Genomic DNA, 20,656 nt, shown 5'->3' with positions numbered 1-20,656 from the left:
GTATAACTTAGTCCCTATCCCCAAAATTTAACTATACAGTCGATTTTATATATATATATTTGTGTGTTATCTAATTTTTTAAAATTATTTTTGTTTTTTTTTATGATTTGTGTAACCATTTTTATTGGTATTATAGACTCGTGTTACAAAAAAAATAAAATTACCTAAAAAAACAAGCAAGCATATGTAATATAGAATGAACATAATTATGTATTATTGAATTCGTTTACGATTATTTTGTTTAATTTATTTTATACTTTTTTTTTATTCCAAGCCATTGTAAAAATATAAAAAACACCTTGAGATAATTCAAAACAAATAATATATGTGAATTTTTATGAGTTAACATAAAACGTATAATAAAATGCACACATATATACCTGTACATATTTGTTACATTTTTATTGGATCACAACCAAGCAATATTTAAAAATGCAATTATCATTATTATTATTAATATGATAACAAAATAATGTTACACTACATATAATATACACGTTATTAAGTGTGTAGACATTGTTCTAAATTAAAATATAGACATTTTATTTATTCACCCAATTTGTATGAAAAAATGCCTAAGCTAAAAAGAGAAAAATGTAGTAAAAAAAAAAATTTTTTAGAAATATATATGGGCCCTAATGACGCAGGAGCCAAAAAAGTAGACTTTTCCTATTATGTCAATATAGAATCCACAATTTTAGAGTTATTATTAGATAATAATTTAGAGTCTTATACAAATGCAGGTAAATTATTATTTATTGTTTTATCCGGATTATCTGCAAAAGTTTTATATATTAAAAGAATCCTAAATTTAATACATTTATTTTTTTATAAAGGTGGACAAAAATTTTATCATAGTGATTTGCATTTAAGTGTTTTGGTATTTTTACAAAGTAATGTTAAAATGTATTATTCTAAATTCTCTCTATATATTTATAATTTATTATTGTCAAATAATGATTTACATGGAATCGAAATCAATAAAAATAAATTTGTACCAAAACATTGCATTTGTACTTTATCTGATTATCTATATTTTTATATAAAGGATTTTATGATCCTGGCTCGAAATATTATATATGATGAAGTGGGTAGCAAAATCGAGATGAACAATAAAAATTATATGACCATGGACAACAAACTGAAAGGGGGCCGAAGTTATAAAGACAATTTAAAAAATGAAACAAAAAAAAAAAAAAAAATTGTTTTATATAATGAAAATGATGAAGAAGTCATGCATAATTTTTGGAAAATATTTAAATATTCATTCCCTAAATCAATAGAAAAAAGTTTTAAAGATTTAATATCTCAATGCCCTCAAATAAATTATTCATTACATAGTATATATTTAGATATATACGTTTTAATTAATATAAAAAATGTTATAAAGGTTATAATATTAATAGATCAATTATTAACTTCAGATTTCCCATATTATTATTTTTATGAAATTAAATTGAAACTTCTTTTATTATATATCCATACATATTACAAAAAATATTTTTTCGATGATAACTCAATTTGTGTAGGAATAAAGGAAGATGAAAAGGGGAGCAACTTTATTATATCGAATAAATCGAGTAAAGCAAGTAACTTAAAATATGTAGATATTTCAAAAAATATTAATAATGAGGATGTTATGGAAAATGAAAATAATATGGATATACTAAGTGAAGAAAAAGTGAAATATGGGACAAAAATAAATGAAAATAAGAAAAATTCTGATGAATTAAATGATATAAATCAGTTTGTTAATGATGATATATATTCATTATGTAGCAATAGTAACAAAAGTTCAGAAAAAGGTGATATTTATGTAGATACAGAATCAAATACCCTCGAATTTTATAACAATTCTTTGGATAATAATAAGCATATTTATTTAGACAATTTCATGAAAATGTATATAAATAATACAGAGAATGACATTTCAAGCCTTCCATCAATTAGTGATTTTCATGATAATAATCTCCTTAATAAACTGAAAATAAAAAGTAAGCAATGTAAAATGGATTATGATCCTTCATCTTTATTGGGAAATTTGTCAAAAGATGAAATAAAAAAAGTAAATGAACAAGCAACAAAAAATAATTTGGAGATAAAAGATGGAATTGATTCTCATAACAATAATACCTATGAAAAAGAAGACTATGATATTTCCATTGGTAAAAAGGAGGGGAAAAACGATAAGCGTTTTAATAGTGAAAATGTACAAAATATTAACAAAAACACATATAATGATATAATGTACAATATAAATATAATTGAAAATGTTGCAAAATCTTTACTTATAAAATCGTGTTATGATCCTATATATTTAAAACTTTTCTATTCTTATTTGTTACCATTTATATCTTTTAATAAAAGAATTGAAATATTTTTAATATATTCTCACGCAAATTATAAGCTCATCAAGCCTTTGATATTTATAATTTTTTACAACAATTATGGGTCTGAGTTTATTCTTAACACTTTTAATATTATATTCAAAAATCAAAACCTTTTTCAAATGTACAAAAACGCATATTTTAATGAACTATCATTAAAAAATATAACCAAAACATATTTTATTTTTTTAATGCTTCTTTCTGTATTTTTTTACAACAATCCAATGGAATCCATGCTCTACATATTTAAGCTCTTTTACAAGTAAGTTAAAAGAAAATGCGAGGAAAATGATACATTGAAATAATAAAGGTGTTTATGAATGTAATAACCCATACAAAATATGCCTCAATATATATATGTTGTAATGTGATTGGTCCACATTTTTTACTTCCGTTTCTCATCGCAGGTATGATAAAGAAATAATCAATGATCAAGAAGGTGACATAGATTACAAAAAAATTTATGAGGATGTTATTTTAGAGAACGATGAAAAATATGTAGAAGAAAAAAAGTATATAAACATAATGATTATTAAATTTATTGAAATATACCAAGAAAAATTTAATATTTATCTGTGTAATTATTTCGACTTTTATAGAATTTATTTTATATTATTTGTTTCGTGCGTTGATATAAATAAAGAAGCATTATGAGAATCCTCTTTAGTTTTTTATGCATACACATGTGAATCATATATATTTTTTTTACAAATTAGTGCTTAATTATGAAAAATATATAATATGTAATTTTGAATAAAAAAATAATGATGAACCATGTTGTATATGCATAATGTCTTATATTTGTTTTATTTTTTACTTTTGTTTTTAATTTTATATAATTCAGCGAGTTTGCCATATTTTTAATCTTGTTTTATTTTTTTATAACTTTCTTAAATTTCATTTTCTTTTCACAACAAAAAATTGTTTGGTTATAAAGATCCTTATATATGAACATTTCAAATTAAACAAATTCAATGAAGAAAAATTTTAAAAAATGTTTGGCTTCATTAAAACGATAAAGAAACTAAATTACGTTTATATGTTATCTATTATTCAATAGTCTTTCCAATAGAGTTGTTGTGTTAAAATATATATATTTACATCTTTCTGTTCTAAGTTATATGCATACATATACTTATTTTTTTTCGGCTACATTACAATAATGTAATGTTTAAATCGAAGAATATAGTATTTTTGCAAAGCCGAAATATCGTATTTATGAATTTGTCTAAAGAAATAGCTTATTGAAATAATATGCCTCCAAAAGGCTTATTTTAGCATATAAAATAAAATTTAGATTAAATGAAAGGTTAAACATAAATTTTTCATTGTAATTATTACTGAGTGTATATGAGTATATTCACACAGATATATGCATTATTATATATAATAGTTATGTAATATATACCATTTTTGTGTCAATATAAACAAAATTATATATATCCCCTCATAAAGAACAGGAAAAAATAAAGTTATTTAAAAAAAATAATTATAGTCAATTTTGAACATTATTGCTTAATTTTTGTTTCACACATATTTTTCAAGTGTAATGAAAAACGAGCACAAAATAAAATACAGTATATGTATATTTTTTTAACATAGAAAGTATGTGAGTGCATACACATGCTACATTTTCATTAAATAAGCTATTTTAGAAAGGAATAAATAAGTAAATATAGTTATATGCATATATACCAAGAAAATTAATTAAATAAATATTAGTTATATATGTTAAAATAAAGCAATGTAAAAATAGTTGTATGCTCATATGATACTTACACTTTTATAGCATTTTTTCCTCTGAATGGAATTTAAATTTTAATTCTGTCTTTTAAATAAGGAAGATTATTCCTAGGGTATTTCGTGCCTTTTTCTTTTGCACAAAGGTGAATGTATTTTACACACATTTTAAAAATGAAAAAAAAAGGAATTCTATTTTTATTTCTCTTCACTTATATATAATTTCCGTGTATTTAATAATATTATAGAGCAATTTAAAATAGAATTTTATCCCCAAATCGCCAATGTCATTTATACTAAAATGCAGTAACATCAAGTCCTTTTTACTTTAAAAAATTTTAAGAGTGTGTATATAATATTTAATAAATAAAAAAACAAATTAATAAATAGCCATTGAATGCTAAAAAATAGTTATACTATATTTTTTTTTTTTTGAAATGATAAAAAAAATATGAACAGGGAATAAATTTCCTATTACATATAGTGGACAAATAAATAAAAATTTAATATAGCTTTTTTTTCCTGCTATTTTATTGCGTAAATAAGAAAGAAAAATTATTAAAAAAAAAAATAAGAAGAATAATCTAAAAGCTATTTCATATTATATTGCGAAACATTCTTAAAATGAAATATCCAAAAAAAATATTTTCCATTCCATTAAATTATATATGGCGTATTTAAGAAATATATGATACATTAGAATAACATGATATATAAAGCTATTCATGTTTCTATTAAAAATTTTAATTTTATATAATATTGGATATATTTCTAATTTAAATATAAATGTTAAAAAACATATAATTATCATTTTGCATTATTATATATATATTACACACATTTTATTACACAAACATTTCCACAGAAAATAAAGCAATGTGTATGTTTATATATATATGTATAAGTGTGTGTTTGTATAAATAATTAACATAAATTTAACAAGCAAATTAATGATTAATTTGTAAAGTAAATTAAAGATCAAATTAGAGAAGAAATTAAGTAAATAAATGTATACATAGATATATAGACATAATATATACTCTTAAGACATTATATATAGTAGCATTGACTATATAAACAATATAAATAAGCATATAATTATTTCTACATAAATTTTTATATAATAAAAAAAGATAATCAGATAACGACAAAATGGGGAATATTGTATCCTGTTGTTCAATAGATGAAACTAAAAAATACATAAACGATGATGAAATATTAGAAAGTAATAATAAGAATACTATTTTTTTTTACGTATAATAAACGTGTTTGTTCTTTATTCTAAAATAGCTGATTTTGCATATTTTGTGTCTTGAAGTAGTTAAAATATGTATACTATACACAGCATATATCTATATACATTGGCTCATTGATTCATGTATGTGTGTATGTATATTTATATCATAAGCATTCATAAAATATTTTCTATGTTTTTTTTTTTTGATTAGCATTTTCAAGTGCTGAGATAAATGAATTTAAAAAACGACTAAAAAATAACATCCAAATAGTTGTTCTGCTACAAGTAAATACATTATATTTCTCATTAACGCATACGTTACTATTTTGAGTTTTTCTTAATATATAGAGAATAAAAAATATCTTTATGTTTGGTGAAATATAAATATTTTTATACAACAGAATAATGATAACATATTGTGGGTTATTCATATTTATATACCTTTGTTATGATATTATTTTAATTTTTTTTTTAGGATGGAACCAAATTACCTTGTAATTTGCAAGCAAATTTCGCTGAAAAAACTTTATGTATATCCTGCCACCAAAAGGTAATCGATTAGTAGATAAAATGAAGATATTCATATTTTGTTACATTTTTATGCTTACAATTTTCCTTAAATTTTATGTCTATTGCATACCGTAAATTCGAGATTGGAATTTTACACACATATATAAAACAAAAATATTATACATTCACTATAATTTACAGGTACGAATGATTAATTTCAGTGACATTCGATCATTATTGTATGGAGAAGAACAATTAAAAAGAGTAGAAACACAAGCAAATTTAATTAGTGGCAATTGTTGTTTGGCGTTACATTTAGATGATAGTGGTAATTGTATACCTATAAAATTTGAAGCGATGAAAGACAAAAACTTATTTATTTATATTATGAGAGATTATAAAAAAAATTAAAAAATTAATAAGTTAAAAGCTTTTAAACAAGTATTTTTACGTTTTTTTTGGCCAAATTAATAAATATTAGCTTTATCTCAACATTCTTTGACTAATATATATTTTTATATTTTACATGCTCAAATTCGTTTTATTTATTATTCGCCACTATTTTCGCTACAGTTTCGGTTTTACTTTCTGTTATTTATACTATTATTATTATTACTACTAATACTATTATTATTATTTTATTTCCTCACTTCTCCCCCATGATCTTATTTCATTCACCAACTTTATTTGCTTATTAACGAAATGTTAAATTTATCAAACAACTTTTATAATTTTCACACATTTCTAAAATTTTTCTTAATTTTGAACAAAGAATTTACATTTATTTATTTTTTATTCATTTATATATTTTTTCACCTTTCGTTATTTAGCTTCATGCATTTTTAAACAAACCTAATTTACAATTAAATATTTTTTTGTTTCAATTAATGTGCTAAAATATGAGATTGGATTAATATTAGTTTTGTATTATTCACCAATTATATATCTCATTTTTTTGCACAAAAAGAAATATAATGTGTTTTGAAATAGGAAAATATGTCTATAGAAACAAATTTGTTAGATCAAAGAAAAATGCATAATATGACTATAACTCCAAAAGAATAAACACGGAAATAAATAATAATAATATCGAATGAAAGTAAAGTGAGTAAAAATTACAGCATTTAAAGTGGAAAATTGCAACATTATATAAAGAAGTGAAACATAAGCATGTACATATGTGCGTCACATAAAAATTAATTTAACTGGATATGGGCATATCCACATTTCTTATGAGTAGCTAATATGTGTATATATATTAATTCAATATAGCAATTCTACACTTATGGTTAGTTTTAACAAAGCCTCATTGAAATATGCTTTAATCTAGTTACATAAGAAGGAGTAATATTTTTTACTTGAATGTATAAACTGTATGTTATCATATAAAGATATGCATATAATATCACATATAAACGCATTGTTTTTACATTCTTTTCACATTTGTGTCTTACATTATCACTTAAATTTTCTTTGAAATGTAGGGACATACACTCGTCGGATCTGTTTAAAAAAGGCAAAAACGAAAACAATTATGTGATATATATATATATATATTATGAAATGCAATAATATAAAATGAAAATTATTTTTTATTGTATCTATGTAGTTATCTTTATATGGATAGCTGTACTTATTCGAAGCATATACATATATATTATTCCCATCTTTTAATGTTTCCAGATTTGTGTAGGATATATTATTAAATGTCATGATGATATGAAGGAACCTATTTAAATTGTTAGAAAATTAATATGCATGCATACATATATGTATATATATATATATATATATATTAATAATTTATTTTTAGTTATTTTTTTATATAATAAACTTCTGGGCTGGAATATAAAGAGAAATGAAAATTTATAAAAGTTAAAATTGATACAAATAGAGGAAGATACCTATCAATGATTGTGTATTGATATGACTTGACTTCTTTTGGTATTTTCGTTTTATCGACTTTATTAATTTGAGTATTTTTGACAGTTTTTATTGGATGTATATCTTTTAAAATATCATTAGATGAATCATGTATTAATATTTGATCTTTTTCTTGCTCTTTATTATTATCTTTTTTGTTTTTTTCATTTAAAATATTTAAAAATTTGATATCAGCTTCGTCTACATTTGCATGTGGTTGTTCATTTAATATATTATTATCTACATATTTCGGATTTAAATAATGTGTAGTTTTAGGAATGTAATTTAAGTCAATAAAATGAAATGAATTTGTATTTATAATTATATCGTTTCTAAGGGCCTTTTCAGAGTTGTATACAATTTCCAATATTCGAGTTATAATTTTATTTTTGAAATTTATGTTATTCATATTTTTATAAATATTTGTATGTATAACAGCCTCTGCATACATGTCTTTAGATGATTCACCTTTAACTTTTGATGTACTTATATATATGTTATCAAAATTTAAGTTATTTAGATTTTCAATAAAATCAGGGGAAAGAATTGATGATTTTATTTTCTTTGTATGATATATATAAATAAAATAATCACATACCTTTTCTTTATATTCATTTATTGAAGTCTTTATAGAAACTTTTTCTACATTTGTGCAAATGCAAAAACAAAATTTTGGCTTTATAGCCTTAGAAGCATGCATTTCATTCAGATGTTTTTTCATAAATTTATCATATAACTGTAAAAAAAGACATAAAATGTTTATAAATTATTTATTTGAAAAATTACATAAATATGCATTATATATGAATATACATAATATGTTGCAAATTAAGTCATTTATTGTTATCTCTCTATATTTTGTTTAAACCTGTTTATCATTTTTGTATAAATCGTTCAAAACATCCCAAACATTTCCAGCGCTTTTCAGATCCATTATAAAATGATGTGTCTAATTATATACCACTAGTTAGTATCCTCTAAACTTTGTAAATTATTTTTTAATACAATGTAGTCACTAAATTTGTTTTAATTTATAAAATAATTATTTGATTAAACTATCTTTACTAAATATTTTTAATAATATTATCTGAATATTTATAGCCAAAAATGAACAAAAATAATTGCGCACAAAAGAACGTTAAAAAAATAATATAGCTCTTGTTTTATGTATAATAATAGGGTAATTATAAATTGTCATAATTTTGTTTTGAACTCTCCAAAAAGGGATATTTTCACCCCGTGAATTATATATATTTGATTAGTTTCAATTTTTCTTTCTTTTTTTTTTGCATTGAGTATATAAATTGTATCTTTATTTTATGTAGGGTGCATAATTTTTTTTTATCAAAATAGTAAATTTTCATGAAATAGCGATTTAATTATTTTCCTAAAAAAATTAATATAATGCTTTTCTTTATATGCCAATTTTAAACAAATCCTTTTATTTGAGATAGATGAGATATATAATTTTTTTATTTAAAAGAAAGAAAAAAATAATGTGTATAAATTGAATAGATAGTTATTGTATTCCGTCAAGTTATAATATATATTGATAGTGTGAAGGAAGTTTTTTTTTTTTCCCCTTTTGAATTATTCACAAAATCAATATCCATACATGCAATATTATCCAATATGTATGCATAAATATAAATATTAATAAATAAATATTTCTTTCTTTTTTACATTACACTTTATGAAACTCTTTTAGAGATAAAAACAAATTCTATCCTCCCCACTCCTCCCAAAAAAACGGAAGCTATAAATATAATGTGAAGAGGGAAAGAAATAAATGCAGAATAAACAAACGCAGAGTTAGTTCATAAAATAGAAAGTGTGGAATTCATATAGAATGACAATAAAAATATGAATTATACTATTTAGAAAATAATTGAGGAAACTTAAAGTTTACAAATTGTTATATATATGAAACATTTCTATATGCACATCCATTTTTCTCTAATTGATTAGTAAAACAATTATTTCTATACACAAGTTTTATGATAAAATTTACATAATAAGCTCGAAAAAATCAGTAATTATACATAAAATTTGAGATTTAACAATGTTAATAAATTTAATTAAGGGGGGTGGGAATAATATTAATTTAATAAATAAAAGGAATATAAATACAAATGTACAACTCAGAAATCCTTATTATAGAAAAAAAGGATTTTGGGAATGGAGAAGAAGAATTATACATCGATATAATGAAAAAAGATATATAAGAAAAGGAATAAAGCCTAAAATATATAATGAAAAAGAAGAAAAAATAAAAAATCGAAAAGATGATATATATTGGACATTTAAAGTATATCAATTAAAAATAAGTTTGAGAAATTTAAATAATTTTGGTAGGTTAATAAAAGGCTTACATTTAGAAGATGCTATTATATTTTTAGAGTCTATACCACAAATACGAATAAATAATATACTTAATTCATTATTAAATTCAAAAGATAAAATTATAAATAATTTTAATGGAGATATATCAAGATTATATATTGATAATGTACAAATACATTATAACACTCCTATGAAATATATTAAATATCATGCATTAGGACATTTTGGATTAGTGAAAAGTTATCGAAATACATTTACTTATACAATTAAACAAATGAATATTCAAGAATTTTATCATAAAATATTTATAAGAGGAAATGTTCCAAGGTCTTTATCACATAATATGAGATTATATTTAAATCAAAATCGAATTAATAAAGACAATTTAATAGAATGGTATCCATATATTTGTGGTAACTCAAGATATTATTTTAGAGAAAAATTAAGATACTTAAATAATATTTATCAATTTAATTACTACAAATCAAGAAATAATTGGATACAAAACTATTTTAGAAACATAGACCGAAGGAAAGAAGAGTTGCAAATGCAAAGAAACAATGTTACTCAGATGTTGGAAAAATAATAAAGGCCAACAAATAATTAGGAAAATACATATCATTATGAAAATTTTATTTTTTTTTTTCGCTTATTGTTTTGTTATATCTTTTCCGTGTTAAAAACTTTTGTTTTATTTTCATTTTTTTGTTTGTAAAATTTATCATTTTAATTAAAAAAAAATAGTTTATTTGTTAAGTTTGGAAATACAAAAAAAGAGGCATATACATATGCAAATATAAATTATAAAAAAAAATATCTAAATATGTTTGCACCTTTAAAGTTCGTCATCATCATTATATCTGTTTGATTCTTCTTCACCAAATGCGCTAATAATGACACCCTATCGAAGCAAAATGAAAAAAAAATATATATATAATTATATATTTACATATTTGTTCTTTGGACATATGTATAGGTATTTCTTTACCGATTTAGCTATCCATTTATATTCATTCATTTGATAGCTACTTTTTGTAATGCATGTTTCTAAATGATATAAGATTGGACAATTGTGGCAATTATACTGATTAAATCTGTATTTGTCAAAAGGGAAATAAAATATATAAGATTATATAGAGATAATCATATATACATGTGTATACATACATATGCATATATTTGTATTATTACTCATATTTTTTGCTGGTAGATAAATATCCATTTTGATTCAAACTTTTCAAATAAACATTTTCACCCAGCATCCAATAGGAGCCACCTTTTTTATTTTCACAAATAACTTGAAATTTGCCGAAAGTATTATCTTTATCAATACTTAACTAAAAAAATAAATATAAAGTTTATATTTTTAAACTATGAGACATATAAAAAAATGGAAAATCTCCATTAGTATGGGATTGCTTATTTATTGTATATATCTATTGATGTTTGTTGAAATTTTTTTTTTTACTTCAAAATTGTTGGATAATATTGAATAATGCTGAGACCCTATTAAATAGCCATTTGATTTAACATGCTTTAGTGTTACAATTTCATCACATTGTATTTTATTCCCCATCATACTTTTACTTTCTGAAATAAAATAAAGACAATTGAACTAAATGATATATGATGAATAAAAAGGAATTTGAGAACAACAAACTTATAGAAATAAATTCATTAATATAATTATATTATATATATATATGAACTTATAAAAACTGTTAAAATATTTTACAATTTTTTTATACCTTCATAAAGGTTAACAATCCATAATAATTCTTCATCATTTTTATTAGTGGTTATAGTAGTCTGCCAATGGAAATTCGAATATGTATATGAATAAGAATGTAGTATGAATGCTATTTTTATTATGTAACAAAAAATAGAAAATATGTTTTGGAATTTAAGAAAACTCTTTATATGCCAAATTTAATACGATCATAAATTATAATAAATATAATATATTGCTAAATACCACTATTACTACTATTGTATTATTATTAGTGTATAAATAAGGGATAAATTATTGACCTTATAAATATGTGCTACTATTTTTGTTTAATATATTACCACTATTTGATTTCCGGAACCTGTTCCCCATTTCATATCCGTTGAAAAAAGTCTTTAAAAAAAAGAAAAAGAAAGATAACAAATGTGAACAGACTTTATTTTATTTTTAATGCATTAATTTTTTATGTATCTCTGTTTGTACATATTCACAAACTAAATTTATTACTTGTATTTTGTTCCAGTGTTTTCTAAAATTATTGCGCTACCATCAGTTACATAAAGACAATTATATACTTTAAAAAAAAACGAAACCCAAAAAAAAATCCCAATAAAATGGTGATTATAAATCATTTTAAATTTATTAATTATGTTAACAATTTTTTTAATTTTTTATTTTAGTTTTGCACAATTAAGGCAACAGGGGACAATATAGTTTATGATATCCTTATATAAATATTTATACATAAATAATTATATATAGAGAAAAAATAATAAAAAACACGAATATAAGTTTAACAGTAAAGTGATATAATAAATATGGAAATACTATATACATACAAAATAGCATAAACTACTATTTTTATATTAATGCAAAATAATACTAGTGTAAAATAATACTAATGTAAAATAACACTAATGGAAAATATATATAGGGTATTATGTATATATATATACACTATAATACAAGAGAAAAATATATAATATAAATTCGAAAATTTATATTTAAATATAGAATAAAATTCATAAAAAATTAAAATAAATAAAATTAAATAGGTTGAAAAAATATTTCTTGAATTTGGCCATCACAAATATGAAACAGTAATATATGTTATATTTTAAACCGTGTGAAATGGGTAATATATATTTTCATATATGTTCCCCGTAGTATTAATTATATATAGTGACTATACGCATTATAGTTTTTATTTGTTTGCCCCTTAAAATTTATATCTTTTAAAAATATGGTATTATAAAAAAATAAGTAAAATTAATCGCGCTCTTTTGCTTATTAAAATTGTTAAAATATAATAAATTATATGTTAACACCTCAAAACATTTTTTTCTTTGGTTTTATTTAATTTTAAGCATATTACAATTAGTATTATATATATAGTCCCAATTTATTATTATATATATTTACCTACATAAACAAATCCTGGTTTTTCTTAGGCATTTTTATATATTATCGTTATATTAATTTTTTAAATAATAAAATTAGCAGTTTCGCTTTTTTACGCACATTAACTATTATTATTTATTTGTGATATAATTATCAATATATTATATAATAATATATATCTTCTTATTTATTTTTATAATTTAACTATTTCTCATTTTTTATTACACCTTTTTCGTTTATCTATTCCTATTTTTCTTATATTTTTAAAGCATTTTTTATAGTTTTACAAATAAATATTATGCATATATTTAAAAGTTTGTACTAAACAAGTGAAAACAGTATAAATTATTCTGCATACATATATTACTATATGGATATTCAAATGTAGAACATTTTATAGCTATATCTCATGCTTGCTATCTTTATTATTGTTTCATATATATATATATATATATATATATATATATATATATATATATGTATAACCAATCTTATTCCTATAATTAAGAGTATTATAAAATAATAAGTTTTATAAAGTTTATTATTTTTCATTTAATATAAAGTGAAAAATAAAAAGCTTTATATAGAAAATATTTGGATGCGCTAAGATAATTTTACTTTTAAAGTAAAAAAAGTTAATCCTAAATAAATAAAAAATATTTATAGTTACAAAAAGAGAATCAATATAAAGGGAATTATACAAAGAAGCAGAACAATTTAATAAGATATATAATAATAAAAGATATATAAAAATGGAAGAAAAAATTGAAGAAAAAATTGAAGACGCCAGCAAAGCCTTTGCTGATGTTGACAAAGTAAATGATGAAGCAACACAATTATTTGATTTTGGTGAAAAAAAAAAGAAAAAAAAAAAGAAGGAAGTTGTAAGCAAAGTCGAAGTTATTATTGATGGTACAGGAAAAGTATTTGAAAAAGGTGCAGTATATCCATATGAAGAATTATTGCATAGAATTCAAGATTTGGTTAATAAACATAATATAGATTTATGCATATCAAAAAAATATACAATAAAACCACCACAAGTTGTTAGGGTCGGTTCAAAAAAAGTAGCATGGATTAATTTTAAAGATATATGTACAATTATGAACAGGAATGAAGAACACGTCTTTCATTTTGTCCTTGCGGAATTAGGAACTGAAGGATCTATAGCAGGAGAAGGACAATTAGTTTTAAAAGGAAAATATGGGCCTAAACATATCGAAGCATTGTTAAGAAAATATATAACAGAATATGTTACTTGTCAAATGTGTAAAAGTCCAAATACTGCTATGGAGAAAGATAGTAGAACGAGACTTTTTCATCAACATTGTAACGCTTGTGGAGCAAAAAGGTTATTACTCTTTTTTTATTTGTATGTATTTTATGCATTTTTATTTTATTTATAATTTTCTTCAATTTATTTCCCATTTTTTTTAACGTAGATCTGTTACAACTATCAAGAGTGGTTTCCACGCCCTTGGAAGGGGAGAAAGAAGAAAAGCAAAACACACAAACTAAGGATAAATATATACAAGTATTATATTAAAATAATTTAACTACGCATAAATATCTGACGATCTTTAAATAAAGTAAAAAAATATAATTTTTTTGTTTTTTGTTATATAAAAGTAATATAAAAAAATCAGTTTCAAAACTTGTATAAAACTTAAAACTAACCATAGGTTTTCAAGTAGAAGGCGTATGATATTTGCATAATGGAGAACTATATATATATATATATATATATATATACGGAATTAAAATAAATGCCTAGAAATAATTAAATCCATGTATTTACACATATATATTTATTTATATATATCAATGCATGCACTTCAATTCGTTAAATAATTTACTTTGAGATCAATGGAAAGTAAATTTTGTACATAATATTTTCATCATATTTCTATATATACATGATATTTGCCATTGATTCACATTTGGCCAATTGATATTTATCGGCAATTTTTTTCTTACAGACCATGACTGTTTATGGTTAAGAATATTCACTAAATATTTATTTGCTCATTATTAACATTTTTAATTTAACACCACCCCAAATAAATTTTTATAATTCCCCTTTTTTGTTTAATATTTTGTATATATCAATGAAGTTTAAGGCGTTAATCATCTTTTAAATGTAGTGAAGTTGTCAAAATAAATAATAGTAATTGAAATAGTCTTCATTTTTTATCTATATTTAAAAATGTATATTTTTTGATAAGCCCACATATATGTTTAATGCTTGTTCATTGCATATATAAGAATAATATGGTTATCAAAATATATAATTCGGTACACTACTTTAAATTGCCTATATAAAAAATAAGTTCTAAAATAGACTTTAACCATAAATATTATATATTTTTTTAGCCTAGTTTTATTCACAAATTTCCTTGTCCTCATTTATCGAATAATTGGCGTTCTTGGCAATTAGTTCGTTACCTAAAAATATGAACAATATAAAAATAAATAAATATATATGTGTGCATCAATAAGTAGAAATATAGATCCAAACAATGTCTAGTTTAAAAAATAAATCCCATACGAATTAGTAGATAATCAAATTATCTTTCTTTTTTATTTTAATACTTTTATATAATATATATGAAGATAATTTTGTTCTCCCCATAAAATCAGCATAATCATAAACAGTTGCATTGTTCTACAAAAAAAAATTATTTCTGTTAATAAAAAAAACGATAATTATATTAATTTGCCATACTATATAGCTGTTTGTTCATAATATTATTTTTCTTCGATATATATTATTTGAATATTAAGAATGTTTAAACTTACGTTGTCTTTTATTTGAACATTGGCACCATTCTCTATCAATAATTTTACAGTCTAGAAAAAATATAATTTAAAATTTGTAGGTTAAATATTTTTTTGTAAAACATGTAATTATGCATAAAATGGTGAGATAATAATTTATTTGAAACGTTTTAATAAATTAGTATACAAAACTGTGCCACAAAATGTATGTTTTACATTGGTATAGGTGCATAAATAATCATTTGTATATATGCTTATATGCGAATAAAATAACATAGCAATATTACTTCATAATGTTTATTTATTATGGCATAAAAAATAGCTGTTTGTCCTTCCTAAAACAAAAAAAGTTATAGGAATGGTATATAAGCTATATATATTATAAATAATAAAAATTATGATTTTATTCTTTCACAATTTTTATTTTTAACATTATCCATAATATTTATATTAGCATTATTTTCAATAAGGAATTTAACGATATTTAAATGGCCATATTTGGCACTAATATGTAGAGGGGATATTCCGTTTGCGTCTTTATGATTAATGTTACTTCCTTTCTTTAAAATTATTCTTGCAATTTTTAAGTTTCCATTTCTACAACTATACCAAAAAGCTGTTCTATTGTGCTGTTGTGACAATGTAAATAGTAGGATTGGAAAAAAGAATAAAGAATAAAAAAAATATGAATATACATTTATTTTTGTTTATAATTCGGATTAAAAATGTGCATGGGTATTGAATTTTAATTGGTAAATAACTACCCGAATAGTATATATATTTATACTTATTTGCATCATGACTTTTTTCTTTTATGAATAGTATGTCTATAGAAGCCCGTTTTTCAACATACCGGGGGTTGCACATAATCTCCTAATGGAATTTGCAATTTAGACAAATTAATGATATCTTCGTAAACACCTACGCAATAAATTATTAGATATTTAATTTTTATAAAAACCAAAAATTAATATAATAAAATGAATAATGAGTAAAAAATAAGAATAGCTAGTATGATATAAAGCGGAATAGAGATGAATAATATAGAAAAAATAGGAGAAAAATATTAATGCGGCATTACCCTTTTTCGCAGCTACGAGCAACTTTATTCTCTCCTCCTGAAATAAAAAAATATATTTTATTATTTTTGATAAAAAATAAAATTATTTATATGTAAAATGGAAAATATCTACTATAATAATGTTTAACAGTTGCCATGGCTTTGCAAATTTTTCTTTAGCATATAAATTGGATTTTCAAAAAAAATTATAAATAATTCCAATTTTTATTAATATATTTTTTAAGCTATTTTTTATTATACTATTATATATTTTTTATTTATTTCCTATTTTTTCTCTTTGTTGTAGCTAGTTATTTAATATAGCTGTTTGCACATATACGCAATATATACACAATTTTGCTGAGTAAATTTGCATTTTATTCTTTGTGTCTATAAGGAGAGAAACATACACGTAAAAATATAAATATCATAGAATATCTATCTCTCTCTATATATATAAAGACATTTTTCGATTTGTTTGTTACAATATGGAAAAAATGCCTAACACTTCAAATGCATTTTATTTCGTTTAAAAAAAATTCTTATACTTATTAAGAAAAAAAAATAAAAATGGCAAAAAATAAAAATGAGAAAAGTAAATTGAAGTTATTCAAGGATGATGGTATATCATCAATTTCACTGAAAAACTATACAGGAATAGGAACTGTAATATTTTATCCTTGTAAAAATTATAAGACACAAGAAAAATATTATGGAAATTTTTTACTTGGAAAAAAACATGGATATGGTTGCCATTTATAATTATTAAAATATATTTAAATTTTTGCATTATATACACATTTTAAAAAGTGTTTGTTACCAACATGATTTATTTTGTTGATTTACCAATTCACTATTTTATTATATAACGTATATATTTTACCCACTTTTAAATCCATTTAATATATTTCAAAATATTTATTATTATTTTTTTTTATTACATTATTTCTTTCAAAGGGGAATATGAATATTTTAATGGAGATCTTTACCAAGGCTCATTTGAGCATAATAAAAAAAATGGGATAGGAACATATTTTTATAATAACTACACAAACAAAAGAAAAGGAAATAAAAAGATCAGAGAAAAAAGTCAATATAGTGATAATGGGGAAAGCGAAAATGAGTCAAATGAAAGTATATCAGAAGGAAACAAATCCAAAAGTAGTGAAAATTTAGACAACACAGAGGAAGGAGAGAGCGAGGAAAGTCAAAATGAGGGAAGTCAAAATGAGGAAAGTCAAAATGAGGGGAGTCAAAATGAGGAAAGTCAAAATGAGGGGAGTGAAGAAAGAGAAGGCAAAGAAAGTAGTGAAAAGGAATGCAATAAAAAAAAGAAAAAACTAAGTGAAAAGCTGTTAAGTCTTATGCAAGATTCGAATAAATTGAAAACCCCAAAAAACATTACATGCAATACAAACGGTAATTATATTGTTATACATTTTTCTGGTATGCACAAGTTTGATTGTTTTATGTATTATCATTAATAATAAATAATTTATGAATTTTATTTGAACAATTTATGCAGAAGGGAAAAGTTATTATTATGGAAACTATTCCAACGGGATGAAGCACAATGAAGGTTTGATGGTGTATAAAAATGGAGACATATATGTAGGTGCTTGGCGATTTGGAAAAAAAACTGGATATGGTAATAATTATATGTTATTTATATTACAACTAAATATTATATAATTAAATATGCCAATTATTATAGATATGTGCAAGATCTTTATTTGTTGTTAATTTTTTGTTTATAAATGTAGGGAAATATATTTATAAAAAGTGCAAAAGTGTATTAGAGGGATATTGGGAAAATGGCTATTTATCCCATGGGAAATGGATATTACCAAATGGTTTGCATTCATTTTAATATGCATAACATATTTATCTCATTTTATTGCATGGTAATATGTTTTGGTTCATATATTTCATTAGTTAATTTAATTCATCTTGATGTAATTAATTTTATTCATTATTTATGCGTTTTTTGTTTATTAAATTTAGGAACATATTTTATTGGAAACTTCAAAAATAATAAACCAACAGGTGACGGAATATGGTATTTTAAGGACGGGACACAATTAAACGTTCATTATTATAAAGACGAAAAGGTAAGAATAATATAATAAAAGAATAAACAAAATACTACAAAAGCATTTAAAAAGAGTATTAATATTTTCAATATTATTGTTATAATAGTAAGCCAATTTAATGTATTATTTTAAGTATGTTGTTTTTAATTATTTGACTTTTCTTTCTATATATATATATTACTAAAATCAAAAAACATAATAATAATAAAATAATTTTAAGCAATAGTATAAATATAATGCATGCATAATACACAAACAAAATTATTTTATTCACAGAAATCTAAAAAAAAAAACGAACAAACAAATAAAACGAGTGATCCGAATGTTTGTTTGAACTGTAAGCCATTATACATCACATATACTAGATCCTCATTTTGAATAAATTTTATTCCTTTATTTTTTTTTATACGCCACTATAAAATGGAAAAAAATGAAATAAAAAATGAAATAATTCATATATATATTTATGTAATCACAATATATATATATATATAATTTCTGTGCATTCATACGTGTCTATACAATGTATACAACATTAAAAACCAAAACAATTTAAAGTAATTTTTTTTATAAACTTGATAATTAAATTGAAAATTACTACGTATGGATAATAACGCATATAAATATAAAATTTCTTATTTCTTACTTTTGACATCTAATGATGAAATTCTATTTTTTTTTTTACTTTTTGTATGCTCAAAATACATCCTAAAATTTAAAATGAAAAAAAAAATCAAATAATAAATTAATTAATTAATACGAGTAAGGAAGATATAATGTGTGCATAATATGCTACAATGAATAAATATCAATTTTTTCAACTCGAAAAAAATAAATTCTGTATAAATATATTCCCATAAATGATGCTATATGGCTTCAATACATCTCGATGCATTGATGAGATATAATTTAATGTGTCTTTTGCATATATATGTGTTATTTATTTATTTATTTATTTATTTATTGATTTATATTTTACCAGTTAATGCTTATGGTTAATCCAGTGAGGCATACTAAAAATCCATAGTACATATATAATAATTTTATGTTCTTATATCTTGAAGTTGATGATTTAAATTTGTGTATGTAATATAAAATTGTGATAAATAATAATATTATAGCGGCGTTAATTGCTTTGAAGTATTTATCAACTCCAGTTCCAAATATTTTATTTGATAAAGATTTGAAACTTTCTGCTATCGATTCTCCAAATCCTTTTTTTTTTTTAGTTATATTTAATTTTAACTTCATTTTCGAAAAATTATTTATTATTATAAATGAATATTATAGTAATTTTCTGATAAAGAAATTTTTATTGTATGGTTTGCTTGTAAAAAATATATAAGCCCTGCTAAGCTAATATATATATATTCCTTTTTTTAATATATCAATGTTTTTTTCTTTTCAAAATTATAAATAGTGAGGTTTATTATATCATAATATTTTATGTTATTC

At 21.8% G+C, this 20,656-nt stretch overlaps 9 protein-coding genes across 9 annotated transcripts; 5 read left to right on the top strand and 4 right to left on the bottom strand.

The window, feature by feature from the left end:
• Window positions 1–571: 571 nt before the first annotated feature.
• Window positions 572–3,041, top strand: PBANKA_1209500 (conserved Plasmodium protein, unknown function; the record flags this gene model as incomplete). Its single annotated transcript, XM_034566147.1, has 2 exons — window positions 572–2,649; window positions 2,795–3,041. The coding sequence occupies 2 exons, from the start codon at window positions 572–574 to the stop codon at window positions 3,039–3,041; spliced, it is 2,325 nt and encodes a 774-aa protein (XP_034422773.1).
• Window positions 3,042–5,279: 2,238 nt separating this feature from the next.
• On the top strand, window positions 5,280–6,285 carry PBANKA_1209400 (inner membrane complex sub-compartment protein 1; the record flags this gene model as incomplete). The annotated part of the gene is made up of 4 exons (XM_034566146.1): window positions 5,280–5,352; window positions 5,576–5,649; window positions 5,840–5,914; window positions 6,076–6,285. The coding sequence occupies 4 exons, from the start codon at window positions 5,280–5,282 to the stop codon at window positions 6,283–6,285; spliced, it is 432 nt and encodes a 143-aa protein (XP_034422772.1).
• An 852-nt stretch (window positions 6,286–7,137) lies between these two features.
• PBANKA_1209300 (conserved Plasmodium protein, unknown function) lies at window positions 7,138–8,731 on the bottom strand (the record flags this gene model as incomplete). The annotated part of the gene is made up of 5 exons (XM_034566145.1): window positions 7,138–7,200; window positions 7,329–7,377; window positions 7,508–7,603; window positions 7,779–8,533; window positions 8,666–8,731. The coding sequence occupies 5 exons, from the start codon at window positions 8,729–8,731 to the stop codon at window positions 7,138–7,140; spliced, it is 1,029 nt and encodes a 342-aa protein (XP_034422771.1).
• Window positions 8,732–9,859: 1,128 nt separating this feature from the next.
• On the top strand, window positions 9,860–10,726 carry PBANKA_1209200 (50S ribosomal protein L22, mitochondrial, putative; the record flags this gene model as incomplete). Its single annotated transcript, XM_034566144.1, has 1 exon — window positions 9,860–10,726. The coding sequence occupies one exon, from the start codon at window positions 9,860–9,862 to the stop codon at window positions 10,724–10,726; it is 867 nt and encodes a 288-aa protein (XP_034422770.1).
• Window positions 10,727–10,975: 249 nt separating this feature from the next.
• On the bottom strand, window positions 10,976–12,501 carry PBANKA_1209100 (dolichyl-phosphate-mannose--protein mannosyltransferase, putative; the record flags this gene model as incomplete). Its single annotated transcript, XM_034566143.1, has 7 exons — window positions 10,976–11,041; window positions 11,129–11,234; window positions 11,332–11,477; window positions 11,609–11,730; window positions 11,889–11,949; window positions 12,211–12,262; window positions 12,377–12,501. The coding sequence occupies 7 exons, from the start codon at window positions 12,499–12,501 to the stop codon at window positions 10,976–10,978; spliced, it is 678 nt and encodes a 225-aa protein (XP_034422769.1).
• A 1,521-nt stretch (window positions 12,502–14,022) lies between these two features.
• PBANKA_1209000 (eukaryotic translation initiation factor 2 subunit beta, putative) lies at window positions 14,023–14,788 on the top strand (the record flags this gene model as incomplete). The annotated part of the gene is made up of 2 exons (XM_034566142.1): window positions 14,023–14,621; window positions 14,713–14,788. The coding sequence occupies 2 exons, from the start codon at window positions 14,023–14,025 to the stop codon at window positions 14,786–14,788; spliced, it is 675 nt and encodes a 224-aa protein (XP_034422768.1).
• An 862-nt stretch (window positions 14,789–15,650) lies between these two features.
• PBANKA_1208900 (ankyrin-repeat protein, putative) lies at window positions 15,651–17,266 on the bottom strand (the record flags this gene model as incomplete). The annotated part of the gene is made up of 8 exons (XM_034566140.1): window positions 15,651–15,715; window positions 15,863–15,935; window positions 16,070–16,120; window positions 16,336–16,383; window positions 16,480–16,677; window positions 16,902–16,969; window positions 17,130–17,166; window positions 17,258–17,266. 8 exons carry the CDS (start codon window positions 17,264–17,266, stop codon window positions 15,651–15,653), a joined length of 549 nt encoding a protein of 182 aa, XP_034422767.1.
• Window positions 17,267–17,678: 412 nt separating this feature from the next.
• On the top strand, window positions 17,679–19,579 carry PBANKA_1208800 (MORN repeat protein, putative; the record flags this gene model as incomplete). Its single annotated transcript, XM_034566139.1, has 6 exons — window positions 17,679–17,856; window positions 18,066–18,527; window positions 18,634–18,756; window positions 18,872–18,961; window positions 19,113–19,219; window positions 19,478–19,579. The coding sequence occupies 6 exons, from the start codon at window positions 17,679–17,681 to the stop codon at window positions 19,577–19,579; spliced, it is 1,062 nt and encodes a 353-aa protein (XP_034422766.1).
• Window positions 19,580–19,594: 15 nt separating this feature from the next.
• PBANKA_1208700 (succinate dehydrogenase subunit 4, putative) lies at window positions 19,595–20,452 on the bottom strand (the record flags this gene model as incomplete). The annotated part of the gene is made up of 3 exons (XM_034566138.1): window positions 19,595–19,614; window positions 19,848–19,909; window positions 20,181–20,452. The coding sequence occupies 3 exons, from the start codon at window positions 20,450–20,452 to the stop codon at window positions 19,595–19,597; spliced, it is 354 nt and encodes a 117-aa protein (XP_034422765.1).
• Between the last annotated feature and the right edge of the window lie 204 nt (window positions 20,453–20,656).

Source organism: Plasmodium berghei (genome assembly GCF_900002375.2).
Source record: "Plasmodium berghei ANKA genome assembly, chromosome: 12".
In the NCBI taxonomy this organism is placed as follows: Eukaryota; Apicomplexa; class Aconoidasida; order Haemosporida; family Plasmodiidae; genus Plasmodium; species Plasmodium berghei.
This window is presented reverse-complemented; position numbering and strand designations above follow the sequence as displayed.